We start from the raw sequence: 19,370 nt of genomic DNA, 5'->3' as shown, positions 1-19,370 counted from the left end.
GAGAACTTAAAGTAGTTTACATTGTCTCGTTCTTCCTTTGTGCCAGTGCTACATATGAGAGAACATCAACCTTAAAGAAAGCTATATCACTTACAGGTCACATAGGTCACAAGAATATGAACCTTGTGTTTTATACATAATATAAATGCACTGCTATCATATATTCAAGGGTAGAAAACACAAATTCAGTCTATAACTTGGAAATTATATTAATTATTCTTTTTTCTTTTTTACAGCCATTTGCCAGCCAGCATGTAAACATGGGGATTGTGTGGGACCGAACAAATGTAAATGTCACCCAGGATATACCGGGAAAACTTGCAATCAAGGTATGGAATCGCATATCCATTCGTTTGTGTGAGAACATAGGATACGTTGATGTATTTTACACCCCTATGGCACTCAAACACTTCATTCACATTGACAGTAAAAATGTCTATAAATCTTTTGGTTGTGGAAGTTATTAGACTAGAGTCAAAAAACCTGTCTTTCTTAGATGAACAGTTTTAATCTACTGTAAAAACCACCCCCCATCATTGATCGTCTTGCTAATATACAGTTATGAATACAGAACGTCTGTGTGATGCCAGCTGTTTCATTTCTACAAAATGCCGTTGCAGTGATAATTAAATAATGTATTTGCATGCTATACCAAAATAGAATATTGGCATTTAAGAAAAAAGTATATTTATATATATTCAATGGCTTAAATAATCTGTTAATCTATGTATATTTAAATATTTAAATTATATTATATTTAACATAGTTTGCGTTAGATTCAGTGAGCTGTTTGGATGAGGCCATTGTAATAATGAATTTTGTTGCCTTTCCGCAGTAGATTCAAATTGTGTAATTTAGGTTATGGTTCAACTTGTACTGTAGAGACTGCAATTAAAAAAAATGATTGAGGCTTTATGTTTCAATGACAAGCATATCACATGAAACTCAGTATGTTTAACATTAATGGGTGAGTGTGAGTGGATGAGTTTACATTAAGCATCACATTTAGATATACCATGAGCCAGTTAGGAAGATACCAGGACACATACACGTGTGTTATGACAGGGAGTGTTGTGTTCAGTTGTAGAAAAATTGGCTTTAGTATTAATGAAGCAATTTAGAAGTTAAGTGCTTAATAAAGTTACAATACTCTCCCAATTGTAACCTTTGGAAAACAAGAAAGAATGATGAGTGGAATTCTAAAAACCCCAGGTTACTGTGTTGGATTCTAGTGCCGCACACACAAACATATTTATCTATGTATATCTATTATATATATATATATATATATATATATATATATATATATATATATATATATGTATATATAATCCCACTTTGTCTCCTGGATGTTGTTAATACTCACTACTCAAGATGTTCCTTTCAGTTGATGCCCCTTGAATGTTGGTTCACAATAGAAAGGGTTGCTGATAACATCTTGTTCCTCTATACAAAGATGAGTACCTGCTTACTACAGCACCCGACTGGTACCCTGAAGTTTCTCCTGAATTCTACCCTGATGACCTTCCAGTGACAGGGTTTCCCGCAGGGGGTGAGAATACCTATTGTCTTCTAAGCCAATGCTCTACAGTCCAGTGCATGGCTCTAGACAAATAAGCAGACCACAGCGCAATGTGCTGCAAAATGTAGGGTGAAAACACGGCTGTATTCTGGAAGGTGCATGCAAAGCAAACATGCATTGGCAGACACCTACCGCAGGCTATATTCCCTCTTTCTTCAGACTGCCAATTTCCTCCTGCATTCCTTAAAAGTACACATTGTTGGTCAACTATTGTTGACAAGGGACAACTTCTTTTTTTCAGATTTCTCCATTAAATTATTATATATCATTATTATTATATTTACTGATTTTATCCCCTTTATGTGTTGCTAAGTTACGACATCAACTGGAAATGAGGGTTCCTTTTTTCACCAAGTCACTGATATATAACAAGTATTTTGGGCTACAGAATCAATGCTTTTGTTGAAGTTATATCTTTTTTTTTTTTTGAGTGAGGCAATCTCACTTGTTTTTTTTGGAAAATACACAATAAATAAATATATACACAAAGTTGTCCCTTTTGGCTTTTACTTTCCTATCATCCTCTACTTCTGGATGCTCTATTATATCTGTGAATTATATTAAGGTATACCTGCCTGCGCTTTTGGTCATCTTTTAATTAAAACACAATGTTCCGGGCTGAATTATAGTCATTCTGATCACTGGCATGTTGACTATTTAAAACTTGAAGATGGCAGTATGCAACAGCTAAGCAAACCAGCATGTTTTAAACTCTCCAGTCTCATTAGATTTGGATGGATTGAGCAACTCTTGCGTGGATGCTGCCTGGTATATTATCAGATTTGTGTTTAATAAAAGAGCACATAGTCACCGCAGACTTTAGGTCGTGACTTAAAGGACTTGCAAATTTCCAGGTGAGTATGCCAGGGCTTGTGATGAATACCGTGCATATCAAAGTCTTTTGGTTGCCCTGCGCAAGGCATTTATTTTGTCGATGGTCGCCGACTTCCCCAGTGCTTACAGTCTGCAGCGGTAGGGTTTGCTCAAGGGTCATGTGGTAAAGAGGTGTGTATATATATATATATATATATATATATATATATATACTGTATATATTACTAACCTATATTTAGACTTCTCTGTAAAAGATGTATTCAGCCGTTCTCCTCCAGACTTAGCACCGGCATTCCATGTGAATGATAAAAGGGTAAATGACAGGGCATGTATTAATATGTAATAAAGGAAAAATAACTGAGTCTGACTTGTGAAAATTGTGTTTTATTTTAAGTGCTTGGCAAACACAGACATGCATTGATGACATGAATGGAATTCTGTCATCGTAAATCTTGGGATGACTTTTCCTTCTACTTTGTCTGGCTAAATTATGAGGGAAGGGGCAGGGAATCACAGACGCAAAATCACCTAATATCTGTGCTTATCTAGGCTTTTATCTCTGGCTAAACTGGAGTTCCAGAGTCTTATGACCACTGAGCTTAGTACAGAGATACAAGCCAATGTTTTCATGCAGTCTGCAAGCCAAAAGCGTAAGTCAGCCAAGAAAGAAATAGCAAGGAGACTTCTTTGGAAACATCATGCTGCCCCACATATTCCGTGCAATCCAATGAGATCTAATTAAAAACAGCCCATTAGTAATTTGCTAATCATATGACTTAAAGCATTTACAGACTTTAGAATCTGTTATACAACCATTAATGTAGTGTGACAGCAGGAAAACATTTAGTACAACTGCACACTACTACAAAACGTATTTCCCATCTGTTCAAGTACATGCAGAAATGTTTACTTATTTTCCTCATCCGATATCCAGTGTCTGCAACAGTTTCAAGTTGGAATGATCACTCACTTAGACTCTTAAGCCCAATTTTATTCAAGGGCAAGAATAGCACGCAAACCACGGCAGATTTCCAGCAACAGTTGTTACCACAGATGGTTTCTAAAAACACAGTATGGGACACATTTATTACAAAGTTGGAAACTAGACCAGAATATAATAAATACATTTAAGGGGCACGTACTATTCAGACGCAAACACCAAGGTCATTTGGATTTGTCAGATAGTTTAGGGCTACAGTAAAACTGCTTTGATGACATATTTGAACAGCAGAGAGCAAGAATCCCTCTGGATTGGCATGATCAGGGTCCTTGGATATGATCTACGTCAGGACCCCTACGCTACTTCCTCCATAATAGGACAAATTCTCATAATAAAAGAGAAGGTCCACTTAAAACCTTTTAAATGCTTAAAAAAGAACTATCGTTTCATGTTACCTTTTTAACAGCCCTTATTGCCTGGAGATGTGAAATACTGGAGATTATTTATAAAAGAAAACAATGTTGGTGTAAAGTTAAAAAGTGTTGTTGAACAATTTTTGGTTGGTATGGTGAAAAGACCACTTTTATAAACTTTGCAATAAAATAGCTGATTATATAACGTCGTTTTATGTGTATATGTACATCTGCACCTTCTTAGTATATCATGATATATCAGACGGTTTTTAAGGTTTTGTATTTTATCCTAAACATATTTTAGATCTGAATGAGTGTGGTTTGAAACCTCGACCTTGCAAGTACCGGTGTATGAACACATACGGAAGCTACAAGTGCTATTGTCTTAATGGCTACATGCTCATGCCTGATGGATCATGTTCAAGTACGTACACTGAGTTATTTTCTTTATTCTATCGTGGCCACAAACGAAAAGTTGGCCTTTGTTCCGAAGGCCTTGTTTGGTCTACTGATCATTCGTCTGTCACCTAGTTTTGACGTAATAGGAACAACGTTTTAGAAACAGATAAAATGGGTTCTTGGGTGTTGCTACAATAAAGAATTCTTCAAATGGTCTGGCCAAAAATAGCAAGCAAAATTTTAATGTTTAACTATCCACTAGAAAGAACAAAAACATTTTTTTAGCTTTTACATGTGGTTTTGGTGACCAGTGAAGGTTTCCAAACCAGTACAAAAGCCGTGTGTAGATGGGACAATGAAAACTGTGATGGGCTTGCAAAAGGGATGGGTCTTTACTGTCCAGTTAGCGTAACCATTTTTTTAAGTAGTATAACAACAAATAATTTATAGACAAGTCCATTCAATGACCAAACAGAAATACAATTGAAATGAGTTACATTGTATCTCCCATGCAGATGCATTAACCTGCTCCATGGCAAATTGCCAATATGGTTGTGACATAGTGAAAGGAGAAGTCCGATGTCGCTGTCCTTCCCCAGGTTTGCAGTTGGGGCCTGATGGAAGAACTTGCGTGGGTAAGTGACATGTTGGTAACGTACAGTGGTGAACATAGGACATGATGGCGGGATCAGTCACCCAGGCTGCTCATTCTAACACGTTTTATACAAGAAAGATGATTTCATCATCATAATAAAAATTAAGAATCTCTACAAACTGTTATGATAATCTGCTATTACTTATCAGTTGTCCTGAGAATGGGTTTTCACTCTTGATATGTTTTGTTTTTTCCAGATGTTGATGAGTGTGCAACAGGAAAAGCTATATGCCCCCGATTTAGAAAGTGTGTCAACACATTTGGAAGCTACATTTGCAAGTGCCACGCTGGATATGACCTAATACATGTAGCTGGGAAATACCAATGTTTCGGTAAGAACTGAAAGGAGAAGGGCAACATTTATAGCCACACTATTTATTGACCTTTTTATTCAACATTTCCTGTTAATTTCCAAAAATCATTTGAAACATTTTGTAGTATGAACACAAGTAAAAACAACTTCTTTGCACAACTGTAAAAAAAAGACACATTATAATAAAAAGGTAATAAAAAGGTACTATGGAGACATTTGACAGAAGCTCAAACTGGGAGAAAAATGCTAGAATTAATTTCATTTTATGTCTTCAGTATTGTTGAGCTCATGTTGTGTTATAAACTAGTATGTTTGACATTCAAGTTCATAATTTCTTAAGGATTTATATTAATGAAGTAATGCTAATAATGTCCCCCTTTAGAAACAAAAAGGTCAAATATTACTTCTCATGTTTCCAACTTATTTTGGTATTATATTTCAAACCTATTTTGAGTTCTTTGGGACACCAATTTGCTTGACCACTTAAGAAATGACATGTCTGGTATGGGTCGGCCTACTTAGACTTCTTTACGCAGAGCCACCTCTCTGTCTTTATACTATTGTAATCTTCCACCCACTGGGCACAGGATGGAGTGTCACTATCCTACTACAAACTATAACAGGAGCTTATTACGTCCGGGCATTTATTAATCTTAATTCTCATCACAATGTGCTGTTTTACAGATATTGATGAATGTTATACTGGGGAGTATCAATGCAGCAACTTTGCAAGGTGCTACAACACCCCTGGATCTTACAGGTGCAAATGCAATCAAGGTTACCATGGCAACGGAGTTGACTGCACAGGTATGTTACATGTAGTGGTTTTAAGTTATGAATTAACAACACGAGTAAATGTTTCTTTTAATTGGATCTCATTTGTGCAAACAAGAGTTGTTTATTTGTTTGCCTGCTGTAGTAATCACTCTGTGATTGGCATCTTGGCAATGTTCCCAGAAAATGTGGTTAAGATTCGAAGTGGGTACCATGAGTCCAATAAAACAGGTGCTGCTGGTAAAGTATTATCAAATGCAACCTCCCACAGGAAACAATCAAGGCCCAGATGCAAGAGATACTGCAAAAAAACCCAAAACATTGCAATGTCAGAGGTATCTATATTGAAAACACTCTAAAATTTGATTTTTAATGAGATCTTTAAAAATCTCACCCAAAATACCAATGTATAATAGAGAGTAAAACATCCTCTAAAGCTACTTATGTTGGGAGACTGATCCCCATATCGACTACCCTATCAGTAAAGTAAATCTTACTTACATTAAGAAAAACTTTCTTACATAAAATAAAAATAAAAAACCTAGGTGTTTTGTGTGCCTCAAGATGCTAAATGAAGCGTTAGTCTGCGCTACTGCTGTAGGGGCAGCATAAGATTCCCCAAAATTGAAAAACAGTGGCTTAAATTTAAAAAAACTAATGTTGCCCCACCCAGCTGCCTTAACATATGATTTAATCCTAACTAGAGGTTAAACTAACAGGGTTTCCAAGTGTAATGTGTATGAAGTGTAAACCATTAAGCCCAATACATTACCCGCGATGGTCATCACGACCTCAAACCTCTGTGGTCAATCAAGATTCTATTATATTTTAGGCAGCTGAGTGAGGTTTTCTTCCAGCCACCGTTTGCTATTTTGGCCAGTATTGTGCTGCTCCTACAGCAGTAGCGCAGACGAAATTTTCAAAACCTGAGGTCCACGGAAGCCCTGGGACTTTTCCATTTATGTAATGGAGAATTCCCAGGTATGTACATTACACATGCTCCCTGACCCTCCCCTCTCTCATCTCTCCTCTCCTAGTTTCTTCTCTGCAGTTTCACACTCTCTTACACACTAACCCCCCCCCCCGAGAAATCAGGGGAGACCAGACAATATCTTGAGAGGATGAGTAAGCATGTGGGGGAGGGCAGATACAAGGGAGGGGTAGAACAGGGACAGAGTAAGGAGGGCAGAGAAGGCTGTGGGGAACAAGTAGAGAGGGGACTAGGGGGTAAGGGCAGTGGACACAGAGTGACCTAAGGGGAAATGCAGGTGGCACAGACAGGACTGTGGAAGAGAGACCTATTTTTGGGCAACAACCTTTTCAAAACAAAATAAGCCGTCTAAATTTCCAACAAATCGAAAGGGCAGGACACAAAATTAATTGAGCCAAAAACGAAACAAAAAATTCAATGGGGACAAGTCTATTAGATAATGTTACAAATATAAACACAATGAGCCATTTGTTGTATATAATGCTAATCTTGTCAGACTACAATAGTCTAATCCAATTGGTAACCCAATTTATTTGTTTTTTCTTTCATTTGCAGCAATACCCAGAGTTATGATAGATCCATCAGGGCCACATAATTTCCTACCGGGTAAAGATGGCACAAGGAATATGATAAAAGGGAGCAGCTCCGGTCTAAGTGGTAGTGAAGGGAGCAGTAACAGGATTCCAGACTTTGGTGGTAGAGATCCTAAGAGGCCTCCACCATATTCCTTAATTACACCAAAGCCTATCCCCAGGACAACAGCAAAACCCACAACAAGGCCCCAACCCAAAACAGCAACAAGACCTGCTCCCCAGCCTGTTACAAGACCAGCCCCTAAACCTTCAACAAGACCACCACCTCAGCCTGTGACAAGGCCACCTCCACAACCGGTGACAAGACTGCCACCACAACCAGTGACAAGGCCACCACCTAAACCAACAACTACAATCAGTACTACCACACGTACAACAACAACAACACCCAGGACTACTCAAGCACCCGAGAGAATAGCCACTGAAGCTCCTGAAGATAACAGGATTCACTTGGAGCCAGAGAAGCCAAGAGGGGATGTGTTTAGTGAGTATCCTCAATTTTATCATGTAATAGAGTCCTGCGCAGGACTGTTTTCTTAATCTCGCTCCCGCTGAATTTCTGACCATTACCGCCCAGTCCCACAACGTGTGTTCTACTCCCGCCCGCTCCAGCAACATGTGTCCAATCCCGCCCGCTCTCGCAACATATGTGTCCAATCCTGCCAACTCCCGCAATCACAGCTTTTAGAGATAGTGAAGAATTTCATTCCCTGATTCACAGATACTAATCATACACAGAACTGCAGATTTCCCGCGTACTCCCGCAAGGCTGCCTTCGTGTTGCTCGCACACAGCGTCTCTTCTCTTGTCCCGCCAAGGGGAAGCAGGAACGGAGCAGAGTCATATGACGTAAATTCACGTGACTCCGCTGGGTTCCTGGGCGGAACAAGAGATGGGACGCTGTGTGCGAGCAACGCGAAGGGCAGCCTTGTGGGAGTGCGCAGGATTACTGGGACCTGCGGGTACATTGCAAGTGTTTTGATGGGTCCCGCATCCCGATGCCGCTCTCTACCATGTAACTTGATTTAATTGCGTTGCAGAGAGTGAAACAGATACATAGAACCTCTAATAATAAAGAATCCCAAATGAAATGCTACATTTTGCACACTGTGATGCTGATACATATGTGAGTGGCCTATTGCAGTGTAATGGGATATGGTGGATTCTTTGGGCATTGGGAAGTGCTGGTTTTAGGAGGAACATGAATAGATGCACTGGTTGGTTGCCAGCTTCTCTTGGTACATCCCATGGATGCCATTCTTATACAGTTCTGAATTAGAATAACTCGTTTTACCCAGTTCCTTGTTATTTTTTAATCTAACTGATTGTAATTTGAGGCATCTTAGTTAAATATTTGATTAGTAAATGTATAGATTCTAGCAGGGCTGCAGACGGGCTAGGAATTCGGTGTATCTATGCCTGAAGTCAAGTAGTTTAATGAGTTTCTTACTGGGATCCATACATAGTGGCCTGTTTGCAGCCTGTGATGCGTGACTGCAGTTCTGGATTATAATCATCACGTGCTCCTTGTGTCAGATGTGCCGCATTTTTATAAAGCATGTTATACACAGCTTTGGTACCTTTGTTTCTCACAGAAGCCGGTTACAACATTTTGCCAAAAAACAGAAAATTGCAGCTGTCTATATATTAAAACTGTGCATATTTGTATAGTTTAACAATAATCTATTGTTGATTTGAAGTTCTTTAAAAAAGATTAGATTATTTATACTATACGCAAATTAATGCATTATCTGAAGAATACCTTTTCCAGCAGTGGGTTGTTTGGGAGTAACGCAGAGCAAACCCTGGTAACCCCAGTAAGGGCTCAGGGAGTAACTCTAAGGGTCCAAGAACAGGGGATTGGACAATATCCCATCACGCCGTGTTGTTAATCATCCAAGTAAAAAAAGTAGTTCCTTCCAAAAATGGTTTTGTTTTCGCTGTGATGTAATTCCATGAACGTTGTGTTTGGCAAGCTGATCCAAATCTAAATTTAGCTTTTTCCGAAAGTACAAATGGATTAATTTTTTTGGGAAATGCTTACATTAAGCTTTTGCCTAGGCATGGTTTACAATCTATCGCCCACAGCTTTAGAGCCAGAAATCTCAAACAGCTTCCATGTTGTTACATTATTTATTCATTTGTGATGAAAAAAAAAATATAACCACTTCCCTTCTCATAACAAAAACAATTGGAACAAATTATTGGAAAAGTGGTCAAAAGTGACTAGATTTGTCACCACTGAAAGATTTATGGATCTCCTTCCAGAGTTTGCTAGGACTTCATTTCTCCATGTCCATCTCAGGTCATTAGTGGGCTTCTGCTGAGCATATCAAATGAGGCTGTTACATACTATATAGCCCGCAAGGACAAACCTACAGAACACAGTGGTTTATGAAAGAATATTTATGCCCACTTTCTATGTGTAAAAAGAATAGAAATATACTGAGATTCTGAGTTACAAAGAATATTGTAGGTCCTTTGAAATTCAAGGGCCTGTTCACAAACGCAAGATTTGCTCCAATGTGCTTTTTACTACAAAACAGCCCTGGAGTGTATTCTTTCCCATAGTGTAAGGCAATTAGTTTAGACAGCCATTCTAAGGGAGGTTGAGAAGAAGAGAGGACTTCAAAACAAGACATTGTTATGTAAATGTTGCCACAATTTGCCTCTGAACTGGTCCATCTTTTATTTCCATTGTTTGAACTGTTTGTTCTTTTAGTTTAGCTTTCTTAACGCTGCTGATGACTATTCGTTAGCAGTCTTTTTGCACCCAAAATTTCTTAAATGCTTAACCTCGATCACCACCTGTGTGCCAAGCGTGCTAAGCTGTTTAACATTAAAATAATACATAGTGTTCTATAAGCAGCGACACAATATATTTCTATTTTAAAGCGTTTAACCAAACGTCATGTTCAAGGGAACACTTATCAAAATCTTCTTGTTTCATCGGATCGGGTTCAAGGCTGATCTAAATCAATGTGTTCGCTATTTGGACAGCAGACAAGAAAATTGATTTGCTTGTCAGTGTGCGTAATTTTTCATGTCAGCAGCAAGATGGATTCTTTGTTCTCACAGGTCGTTCTGAGTAAATGTGTCTCCCTATTTATCAGTTGCAGCAAGGACATTTATTAAAGTTTTTCCTATTTTTACACGTTTTGTGGATACGTTCCAACCCTCCATCCTTGAAATTTGCTCTCCTGGAAATACTGCTACTCGCGGTAACTGCTTTCCATTATGCGATAATCAATAGGTTATATTATGCGTTGCCTTAATATGCAGCTGGACCACTTGCAATATATGATTTATATCTATATGGGACCTGTGAAACATTTTAAACATTTTTAATTTTGCTTTAACACCAATAAAATTTTGTGACACACACACACACACATATATATATACGGTATATATATATATATATATATATATATATATATATATATATATATATTAATAGATGTTTAAAACTGTGGATTGCTAAGTGGATGTTGGCATAATGTAACGTCTAAAGTCACTGCTATTGGGTATGAGTGGCTTAAATAGACACAAAAATATGTATGCACCTAAGCTTTTTGGAACAAAGTGAAAACATTTTGTTGATGTAAATGAATTCAATACTACTTATTGCAGTTAAAAGCCCTGTTTTCTGGGAGGTTGAGGTTATGGCCCAACCCCCCCCCCCCAAACATCTATGTGAGGTTATAGGGGTAGAATATAAACATCTATTTGAGGTTATAGGGGTAGAATATAAACATCTATTTGGAGCTCATACAAGGTATGCAAGGGAGAAGTGACTGCTGGTAGGAACATCCCAAAGTCAAAACGCGGTGAAAATGCATCAATGGGTTTCTTACGCTATTTGGATCAACAACAGTAATAGTAATACGTAATAATAGTAACATTATCAGACATTGGACTATTTTTTGTACTTTTTTTTTTTTAATCAAGTAAATGTGTTTATTTATATAACAATATAATTCAGTATTCACATTGGACGGTAAGAATATTTTTTAAAGACTGGTGAGATGTATGAAAGAAAGAAGAAGGTGATTTTAATCATTCATCTCATTGTTAAGCAATGTGAGCCTTTGCTGAAAGTGATACATATGCAGGTCCTTTTTAAAGGACAGCAACATTAGTCATGTCTTCAAGCCTTTTATTTTAGAAGGTGGAAAAAGCTGAAATCAGACCCGCGTTGGCCCGTAGAACATATTATTTAAAGACATCCTTAGCAACGGAATCTTCTGTTTGGTTCCAGTGTGAGAACTCTCTTAGGTTTGCTTGGAACGACCTGCCACCTCTACACCTGCAAACACACATAAGTGGCGGCCAGCGTGACCTTCTCACACGCGTTACGTAACACAACACATTCTTTCAGTGAGATTAATTACATCTTTTTTACAAACAGGGTTTTGGGTAGCATTGTGTGTGGGAATTCCACGCATTTCAGCATTGTAAACCTGCCGCCTCATTTTGCACCTGCGATTGTAAAGTATTGGATTTTTACAGTGACCTCCCAGATTAAGAAGTAGCCATATAGAATGTCCGACTTAAAAATCCTTTCTTAAGAATCGATGGAATGCAAAGTTCTTTGGCTGTTTTATATAACGTAATACCTGATTAATCTCATCTGTCACCAGATAGGAAGGGCTGGCATTAAGTAATGTGGATCTGCAGGGAGAGAATGCAATTTGGATACGTCACCATTTTTCGTTACTCCAGTAACGTCCTGAAATAACTGTCTCAAGTTGCAGAGCGTTTGCAGGGTCAATACATGTTTTGTGGCATTGACCAGACAAATGAGGAACTCTCTGCATCTCTCTGAATTCTTCAAGTCATCTCAACAGTGCATTGGTTTTAATATATATCGGGAGTAGCTAATAATGCGAATACTAAGAGTGAATAACCCAACCTGCCTGGTCCTTTTGATTCAGAATTGAATGAGATTGGCATTCTTGGTATGCACAAATGCGCTACTTTTATTAAAACTGGTACCATTACATGAACTAGAAGCTACAAGCTAGATTGAACATGCATGTTGTTTTTACCAACCTAACTTAATAAACTTCCTCAGGGTTAAAGTGATATACTTTATACCCCCATATATTTATTTTCTGCTATAAGATAACTCCTTGGGACAGTAAACCCAATGTTGCGTCTTTTTCTTGCAGTTCCTCGCCAAGGGATCCAAAATAATCTCTTTGATATATTTGAGGTGGAAAGGGGACTAAGTGCGGATGAGTATGAAGCCAATGACGACCCAGGTACTACTCGCCTTTGAAGCAGAGACCGCCTGCCATTCTATGTTATTAAAAATATGATTGTGGTATCTAAAGCCCTGTGTTATCCAAGATGGCCACATTGATAATAAGTCTTTGGAAAATATGTCCGTATCCAAACCTGTGCCTGTCCGAGGGCGAAATTTGCTGGGATTCCCTTCAGCACATACATTGCCAAGTCGAGGCAGAACAAAATAGCAACAAAGAATTTAACAAGAGATAAGCATCATTCGCCTATCTAGTCTGCCCAGTTTTCATGACGTAATGATAGATAACCTGGATATGAAGATGGGAAGACCATTAAACATTAACTGTATTTTTTTTATCGAGAACGAATGCTAAAAGTTAACTGTTAACTCTCAATGCTCTGTAACGTAACAGACTTTCTCTTGAAATCAGCATTATCGCTGTTCTAATTAAAACTTCATATTACTCAGTGAAAATTTCCTGGCCAGGAAATGTTGATTTTTATAAATTATTCATTAATCAAAAGTGTTTGGCCGATCTCTGATTTGATCCTAACAAATATGGCAAAAGCTTTCATTCCCTTTAAATCTACGGTGCAAGAAAAAGTAATTACTGTGAATGACATTGTTTCCCTTGGTCGCTTCATTGATTGCGGAAATTTCATTAAATATGTTAACTCTGGTGTATCATTAACAAGTGCTGAAAAAGACATCCCATTTGATGGAAGGCCAAGTGCACTAAAACAAAGCTTACAATAGGTTATAAAAATATGTACAGTATGAGGTTTAATCTTAATACTTTTTTTTCCCTTTTCCGTTGTACAGCACTGCAGAATATTATGTCCCTAAATAAATCAATAAATAATTATAAAATAAATAATAATATTTCTTTTTTTCCCTTTGTTTTGCAGGTGCTTTGATACACAGCTGTGACTTTGACAGTGGCTTGTGTGGCCTGATCAGAGATAAAGAAAATGACTTGCATTGGGAACTAGTGAGGGATGACTTAGGTAAATCTTTTATATTCCTTTTTTAAATCGACGGACATATTCTGGTGCTGGGAGAATATAATGTATTTATTGTAGCTGGGTTCTACCTGATAAAGTTACAGACAGGGAAAGAACCAGTAAACATGATGATTCCTATTTGACAAAGGAAGACAAGCATTTCGGAAAATAAAAGATTTAATTTGTATGTTTTTATCTTTAAATACCAATGGAGGTGGTCGCCGGCAGCAAGCGGATATCGTGCAAAAAATTGGAGTATTCTCCTAAATTCTACCCAAGAAAACTGAAACTCACATTAAGACAACTCCTACAAAATGTTAACTGGGGTTTTTGTTTTGCAGGTGTTATGAACTAGGGCATTATATAGTTTTACAGTATCTGTTTATGGAGTATATCTCACAGGACATTAAGGGCTTGTTGTGGCTGACAAGGCCAGACTCCCCATAAGGCACAGTTCCTCTGGCCATTATGAAAGGTGTTATTAACTTGATTAACACTGAATAATTATTTTTGTCTGTAGAGAGGGCAAGGTACTTTCAATTTCATGCAATTAGGGTTAAAAAATGCAAAGGAGAAAATAGGTAAGAAAGGGGCAAAAAGGAAATTTTAAGATTTTGAGCCTCCACTTTATTTAGGTGCATTACATACTGTTCCAGGTTGTCTAGGTTGACAAAAACATTGGTTATGTATTATATGTGTTATATGCAAAATATACATGATTTAGTTGGCTGGGCTTATCTCCCTGAAATGTACCTTTTACTTCAGTCTGTCATTATATTTATCAAATGAAATAAGAAATAAGTTCATTTATTTATTAAGTTCTATGAGGCTTTTCCATAATTTTATATGAAGAATATTGACCTTTGCATTTTTTCTTTTAAATGTTTTTCCAGGTGGACAGTACCTGACTGTCGTGGAGAAAAAAGGCAAGGATGGGAAAGCAGCACGGTTGGTTCTACCGTTGGGACAGCTGTCGTACTCTGGAAACATGTGTCTGTCATTTAAGCACATTGTTTCTGGGGAAAATGCTGGAAAACTCCAAGTCTTTGTAAGAAGGACTGGTTTACATGAACCTGCAATCTGGTGGAGAAATGGAGGTCATGGCTGGAGGGAGACACACATAAATGTGCAAGGGACAAGTATTAAAAGTGTAAGTGCATATGAAAATGTATAAATATAAAGCTAGTTATGACACACAGAGCTGAACTCAATAGATTTGGGGATACTAATTAACACATATACTAACACACACAGTAACATACTTACACACACCCATCTAACACACACAGTAACATACTAATACACACCCATCTAACACACACAGTAACATACTAATACACACCCATCTAACACACACTTAAATATTCACATATACACACATACTAGCATATATTCACATACACACATGTTAAAAAACAAACATACACACATAGTAACATACATACACACACTTGCTAAAAGACACAGTAAAACATTCACATGCTCTGCACATACATACATATAATAACACATACATTAACATACTAACACATAGATACTAACACACAGCAAGATACCTACACACACTTCGTAAGATGTTAACACACACAGTAACATACTTACTTACACATACACTTTTTATTTTTTACCTCTACCGTTGTTGGCTCAGAGCAGGCTAGTATGCTGGGACTGGGGGGTTGTGATATGCCTAGCCCAGGGGGAGGTGGGGGTCAGTGGTGCTTGTGTTGGGGGCTCCCCTGCCAAACTCTAGGTGCAAGGAAGGGATTTCTTGTCACCATGGTGACCTGGCGCCTGTGTTTTTTTAATCCTTGGGTTGAGCTATCAGTTAAGACCAGGCCCGGACTGGGACAAAAAATAGGCCCGGGCATTTCCGACTGAGCAGCCCATTTTTATGAAAAAACATTTATGTACATACATATACATAATACTTGGTCATTCAACATGGGAAGCCTGAAGCCACAATTTAGTACAACTAATCCTTTAAATAAATATTATAGAGTAAATAACACAATACCTTATCTTTTCCACTAAATGATTTCAGGGCCTTGAATGTTTTGTCCCCTGAAGTCACTACAAATTCAGGAGGGCATTTTATCTCTGGATAAGTAAAAATGAAATAGTTCCTTCTGTAAATTAAGGAAACAGATAACCAAACACACACACCAGGACAGGCTTTTCCACACCGACACCCAGACACACACACACACACCAGGACAGGCTCTGCCACACCGACACCCAATCACACACCAGGACAGGCTCTGCCACACCGACATCAAAACACACACCAGGACAGTTAAAAAAAGAAGAAATGGTTCAGCACTCAACTCCCAGGAAGCTGGGAGCTAGCAGGAAAAAAGGGCAAAACAAAAACAGAAAGCATAACAAAAATAGCAACGTTTGGCCGAAACGTTGCTTTTTTGTTTTGCTTTCTTTGAAAAAAGTAACCTAAGGATTGGAAGCTGATTGGAGTGCTGGGGTTCTTTTCTGTGTTCCTACACACACCAGGGCAGGCTCTGCCACACCAACACCCAAACACACACCCCAGGACAGGCTCTGCCACACTGACACCCGAACACACACACTAGGACAGGCTCTGCCACACTGACACCCAGACACACACATCAGGACATGCTCTGCCACACTGACACCCAGACACACACACACCAGGACAGGCTCTGGACAGGCACACCAACACCCAAACACACCAGGACAGGCTCTGTCACACCGACACCCAAACACACACACCAGGACAGGCTCTGTCACACCAACACCCATACACAAACACACACAAGGACAGGATCTGCTACACTGACACCCACACACACACACCAGGACAGGCTCTGCCACACTGACACCCACACACACACACCAGGACAGGCTCTGCCACACCGACACACACACACACCAGGACAGGCTCTGCCACACCGACACCCAAAAACACACAGACCAGGACAGGCTCTGCCACACCAACACCCAAACACACACACAACAGGACAGGCTCTGCCACACTGACACCCAATCACAAACACCAGGACAGGCTTTGCCACACTGACACCCAATCACAAACACCAGGACAGGCTTTGCCACGCTGACACCCGCACCCTCCGCCTGCCTGTGGCATCTTTGCCACCAAAACAGCCTGCCTGTGGCATCTTTGCCACCAAAACAGCCTGCCTGTTGCATCTTTGCCCCCCTTACACATCCATGCTATCACACACACATATTCATTCACTCGTTCACAAATATTTTTTCACTAATTCAAAGATAATCATTCACTCATTCAGATATTCATTCATACATTGATTCCCTCATTCAGATACTCATTAATTCCCTCATTCAGATACTCATTTGCATATACTCATTCACAAACATTCATTCACTCACTCCTTCACATACACTCATTAATTAATTCTTTCATTCAATCTCACATACTCCATCCAACCTCCCTTACCCCCTTACCTGAACTGTCTGTACGCGCCGCTCGCAGACGCCGGCAGATCTACACAGGGGAAGCAGACGCGCAGCAGGGTCATGTGACGTACGTGGCGTACGTCACATGGTTCTGTTGGAGTCCTGCGTCCCCCTGGCGGTAGAAGAGACGCTGCTCGCGCGCCTGCCAGGTAAGTTGCGGGCCCGCTGCTAGAGTTGCGGGCCCGGTCGCAGTTGCTGCGGGCTTAAGGGGCAGGTGCCCCTTTTGCCCTGCATTAAGGACGGCCGAATAGGCCCAGTCAGTCCGGTCCTGACTTGGCCTATTTTAAGGTAGGGGCCTGGAGCTGCAGCTCCATTATCCCCTAAATCAATCTGGCCCGGCCGCGGCCTGGGCTGGCCCGGCCGCGGCCCACCGGGCAAATGCCCGGTGTGCCCGATGGCCAGTCCGGGCCTGGTTAAGACTTATCTATACTTATATAATTCAACCCAACTTCTTACAGCAACTTGAAGAGCAATTCAAATGATCCCAAGAGATTGAACTGCTGTTAAATATCTACCATTCCTACTAAACTGCAATTCAGCAGCAACTTGGAGGTTTTGTTTTCCTTTTTTTGTCTTGCTCAATTCAATGCAACTCGACTACCAAGTCATCAAGTAAAATTGAGTCAAGATGACTTGTCAACTGTGCAGTGAAGTTGAACTTAATGAATATGCAAGTTGGACGGTTTGACTTGCAAACTAACCTTAGCTGCCTACTGGTCTACACCTAACATTTAGGGGGTTAACACTATTAAGTTGCACATTAAAATGCATGTAACTGTTTTATTGTGTATAATTTTACAGATTGTCTTCAAAGGAGAAAGAGGGAAAGAAGGAACCGGTAAAATTGGGCTTGATGATGTAAGTTTGAAGAAAGGACATTGTCCTAAAGCTCATTAACATAACTCAACAACATCACAGCTGCAAGAAAATTGACGACCCCCTAAAGTGACAGGGACGGGGAGAATGACACAAATCACCGATACTTATGAATTGTGATGGACACAGAATCCTTAAGGAAAATTAATCCTCAATCAAAACTCCCTGTATTCCCTAATTTAATTAAAATGACAATGGGCACAGGAGCATCGTCACGAAAACATTGTGCTTTTTGAGTAACTTTTCATGGTTTTTATCGAAGAACATTTCTTGGAAGGTCTGAAGAGGAGAAACTTAGCATGTGCCCTTCAGTGGACTCTAAATTTAGGCGCTTAAGCTTATGGGACTGCAAGATTTGTCATTAAGTAGCTATTATCAAATTGAATATCACTGCTTGTAGTCTAAGGCTTTGTAAATGTTTTGTTTTTTTGTAAACTTACATATTTATCAATGAAATGGACTCCACAAATGGTTCTTTTTTATATATATAAAAAATGTTTTTAATAAATTATGTGGGTCAACATACAAGGTCAATGCTCAAAGATTGAAAAAAGGTCAAGTTCCAAGTGTGCTTCAAAACTGGTGCTTTTTTGGTCATTTCTATGGCTACTGCATCATAAAGCTTATTATAGTGGGATGCGTAGTCTTAGATGTTTAATGTGGTATAAGCATTTTTTTCACATTTTCATAATTGTCCTTGTGCCACAAAAACATTGATGGAGAATTTTTGATCCATCATTCAACATTCCACATTAAGTGGAACTATTTATTGCTTAGCCAACATTTCTATGAAGGGAACATCTGAATATGCCAAGAGCGATGCTCCATTATTTAGTCTACTTAGTGCCAAGCTAGATTTTGGTTTCTCTTATGGGCCTGGGAGCTCTTCTGTTGTGACAAAAGGGGAGGTTTCAATGACCAAGAGTTACCAAGATACATTAAAGAAAATACATATTCAAATTTTCAATGCAAATATGTTTTAAAAGGAACTATCACAGATTTTTTAAAAGTAATTTATTAAAACTTCCTAAAGCTTATTTGTTTAATTTAAAATCAGAATACCTGTAGCAAAACACAGGGACTTATTTAGCTGAGGAAAGAAGAGATGTGGCAAAAGGTGGCAAAACTAGCATACTAAATTCTAAAATATTTTCCCCTGCCCTGCCCCCACCCAAGAACAAATCAATATCCACCAAAGAGAAGTAACCCTGCCTGAACCAATAGACAATAAGCAATTTAACAAGAGGTGATGTATTATGGTAATGAGGGTGCAT

The 19,370-nt window shown here is 39.0% G+C and overlaps 1 protein-coding gene across 2 annotated transcripts in view; it reads left to right on the top strand.

Annotated features, from left to right (window-relative positions):
• The window catches only part of NPNT (nephronectin), a 40,655-nt gene extending 22,088 nt beyond the window's left edge, over positions 1–18,567 (top strand). For both annotated transcript variants that reach the window (XM_053461525.1, XM_053461524.1), the window contains 10 exons: positions 237–329; positions 4,074–4,193; positions 4,684–4,803; positions 5,021–5,155; positions 5,821–5,943; positions 7,457–7,978; positions 12,669–12,761; positions 13,654–13,752; positions 14,643–14,899; positions 18,022–18,567. In XM_053461525.1, coding sequence (XP_053317500.1) covers positions 237–329; positions 4,074–4,193; positions 4,684–4,803; positions 5,021–5,155; positions 5,821–5,943; positions 7,457–7,978; positions 12,669–12,761; positions 13,654–13,752; positions 14,643–14,899; positions 18,022–18,117 — 1,658 coding nt within the window. In that variant the 3' untranslated portion in view covers positions 18,118–18,567. The remainder of the gene's footprint in view (positions 1–236; positions 330–4,073; positions 4,194–4,683; positions 4,804–5,020; positions 5,156–5,820; positions 5,944–7,456; positions 7,979–12,668; positions 12,762–13,653; positions 13,753–14,642; positions 14,900–18,021) is intronic.
• Positions 18,568–19,370: the final 803 nt, after the last annotated feature.

This window comes from Spea bombifrons, chromosome 1 (assembly GCF_027358695.1).
Source record: "Spea bombifrons isolate aSpeBom1 chromosome 1, aSpeBom1.2.pri, whole genome shotgun sequence".
Taxonomy (NCBI): domain Eukaryota; kingdom Metazoa; phylum Chordata; class Amphibia; order Anura; family Pelobatidae; genus Spea; species Spea bombifrons.
The sequence above is the reverse complement of the archived record's forward strand: the minus strand, read 5'-3'. Positions and strand labels throughout refer to the sequence as shown.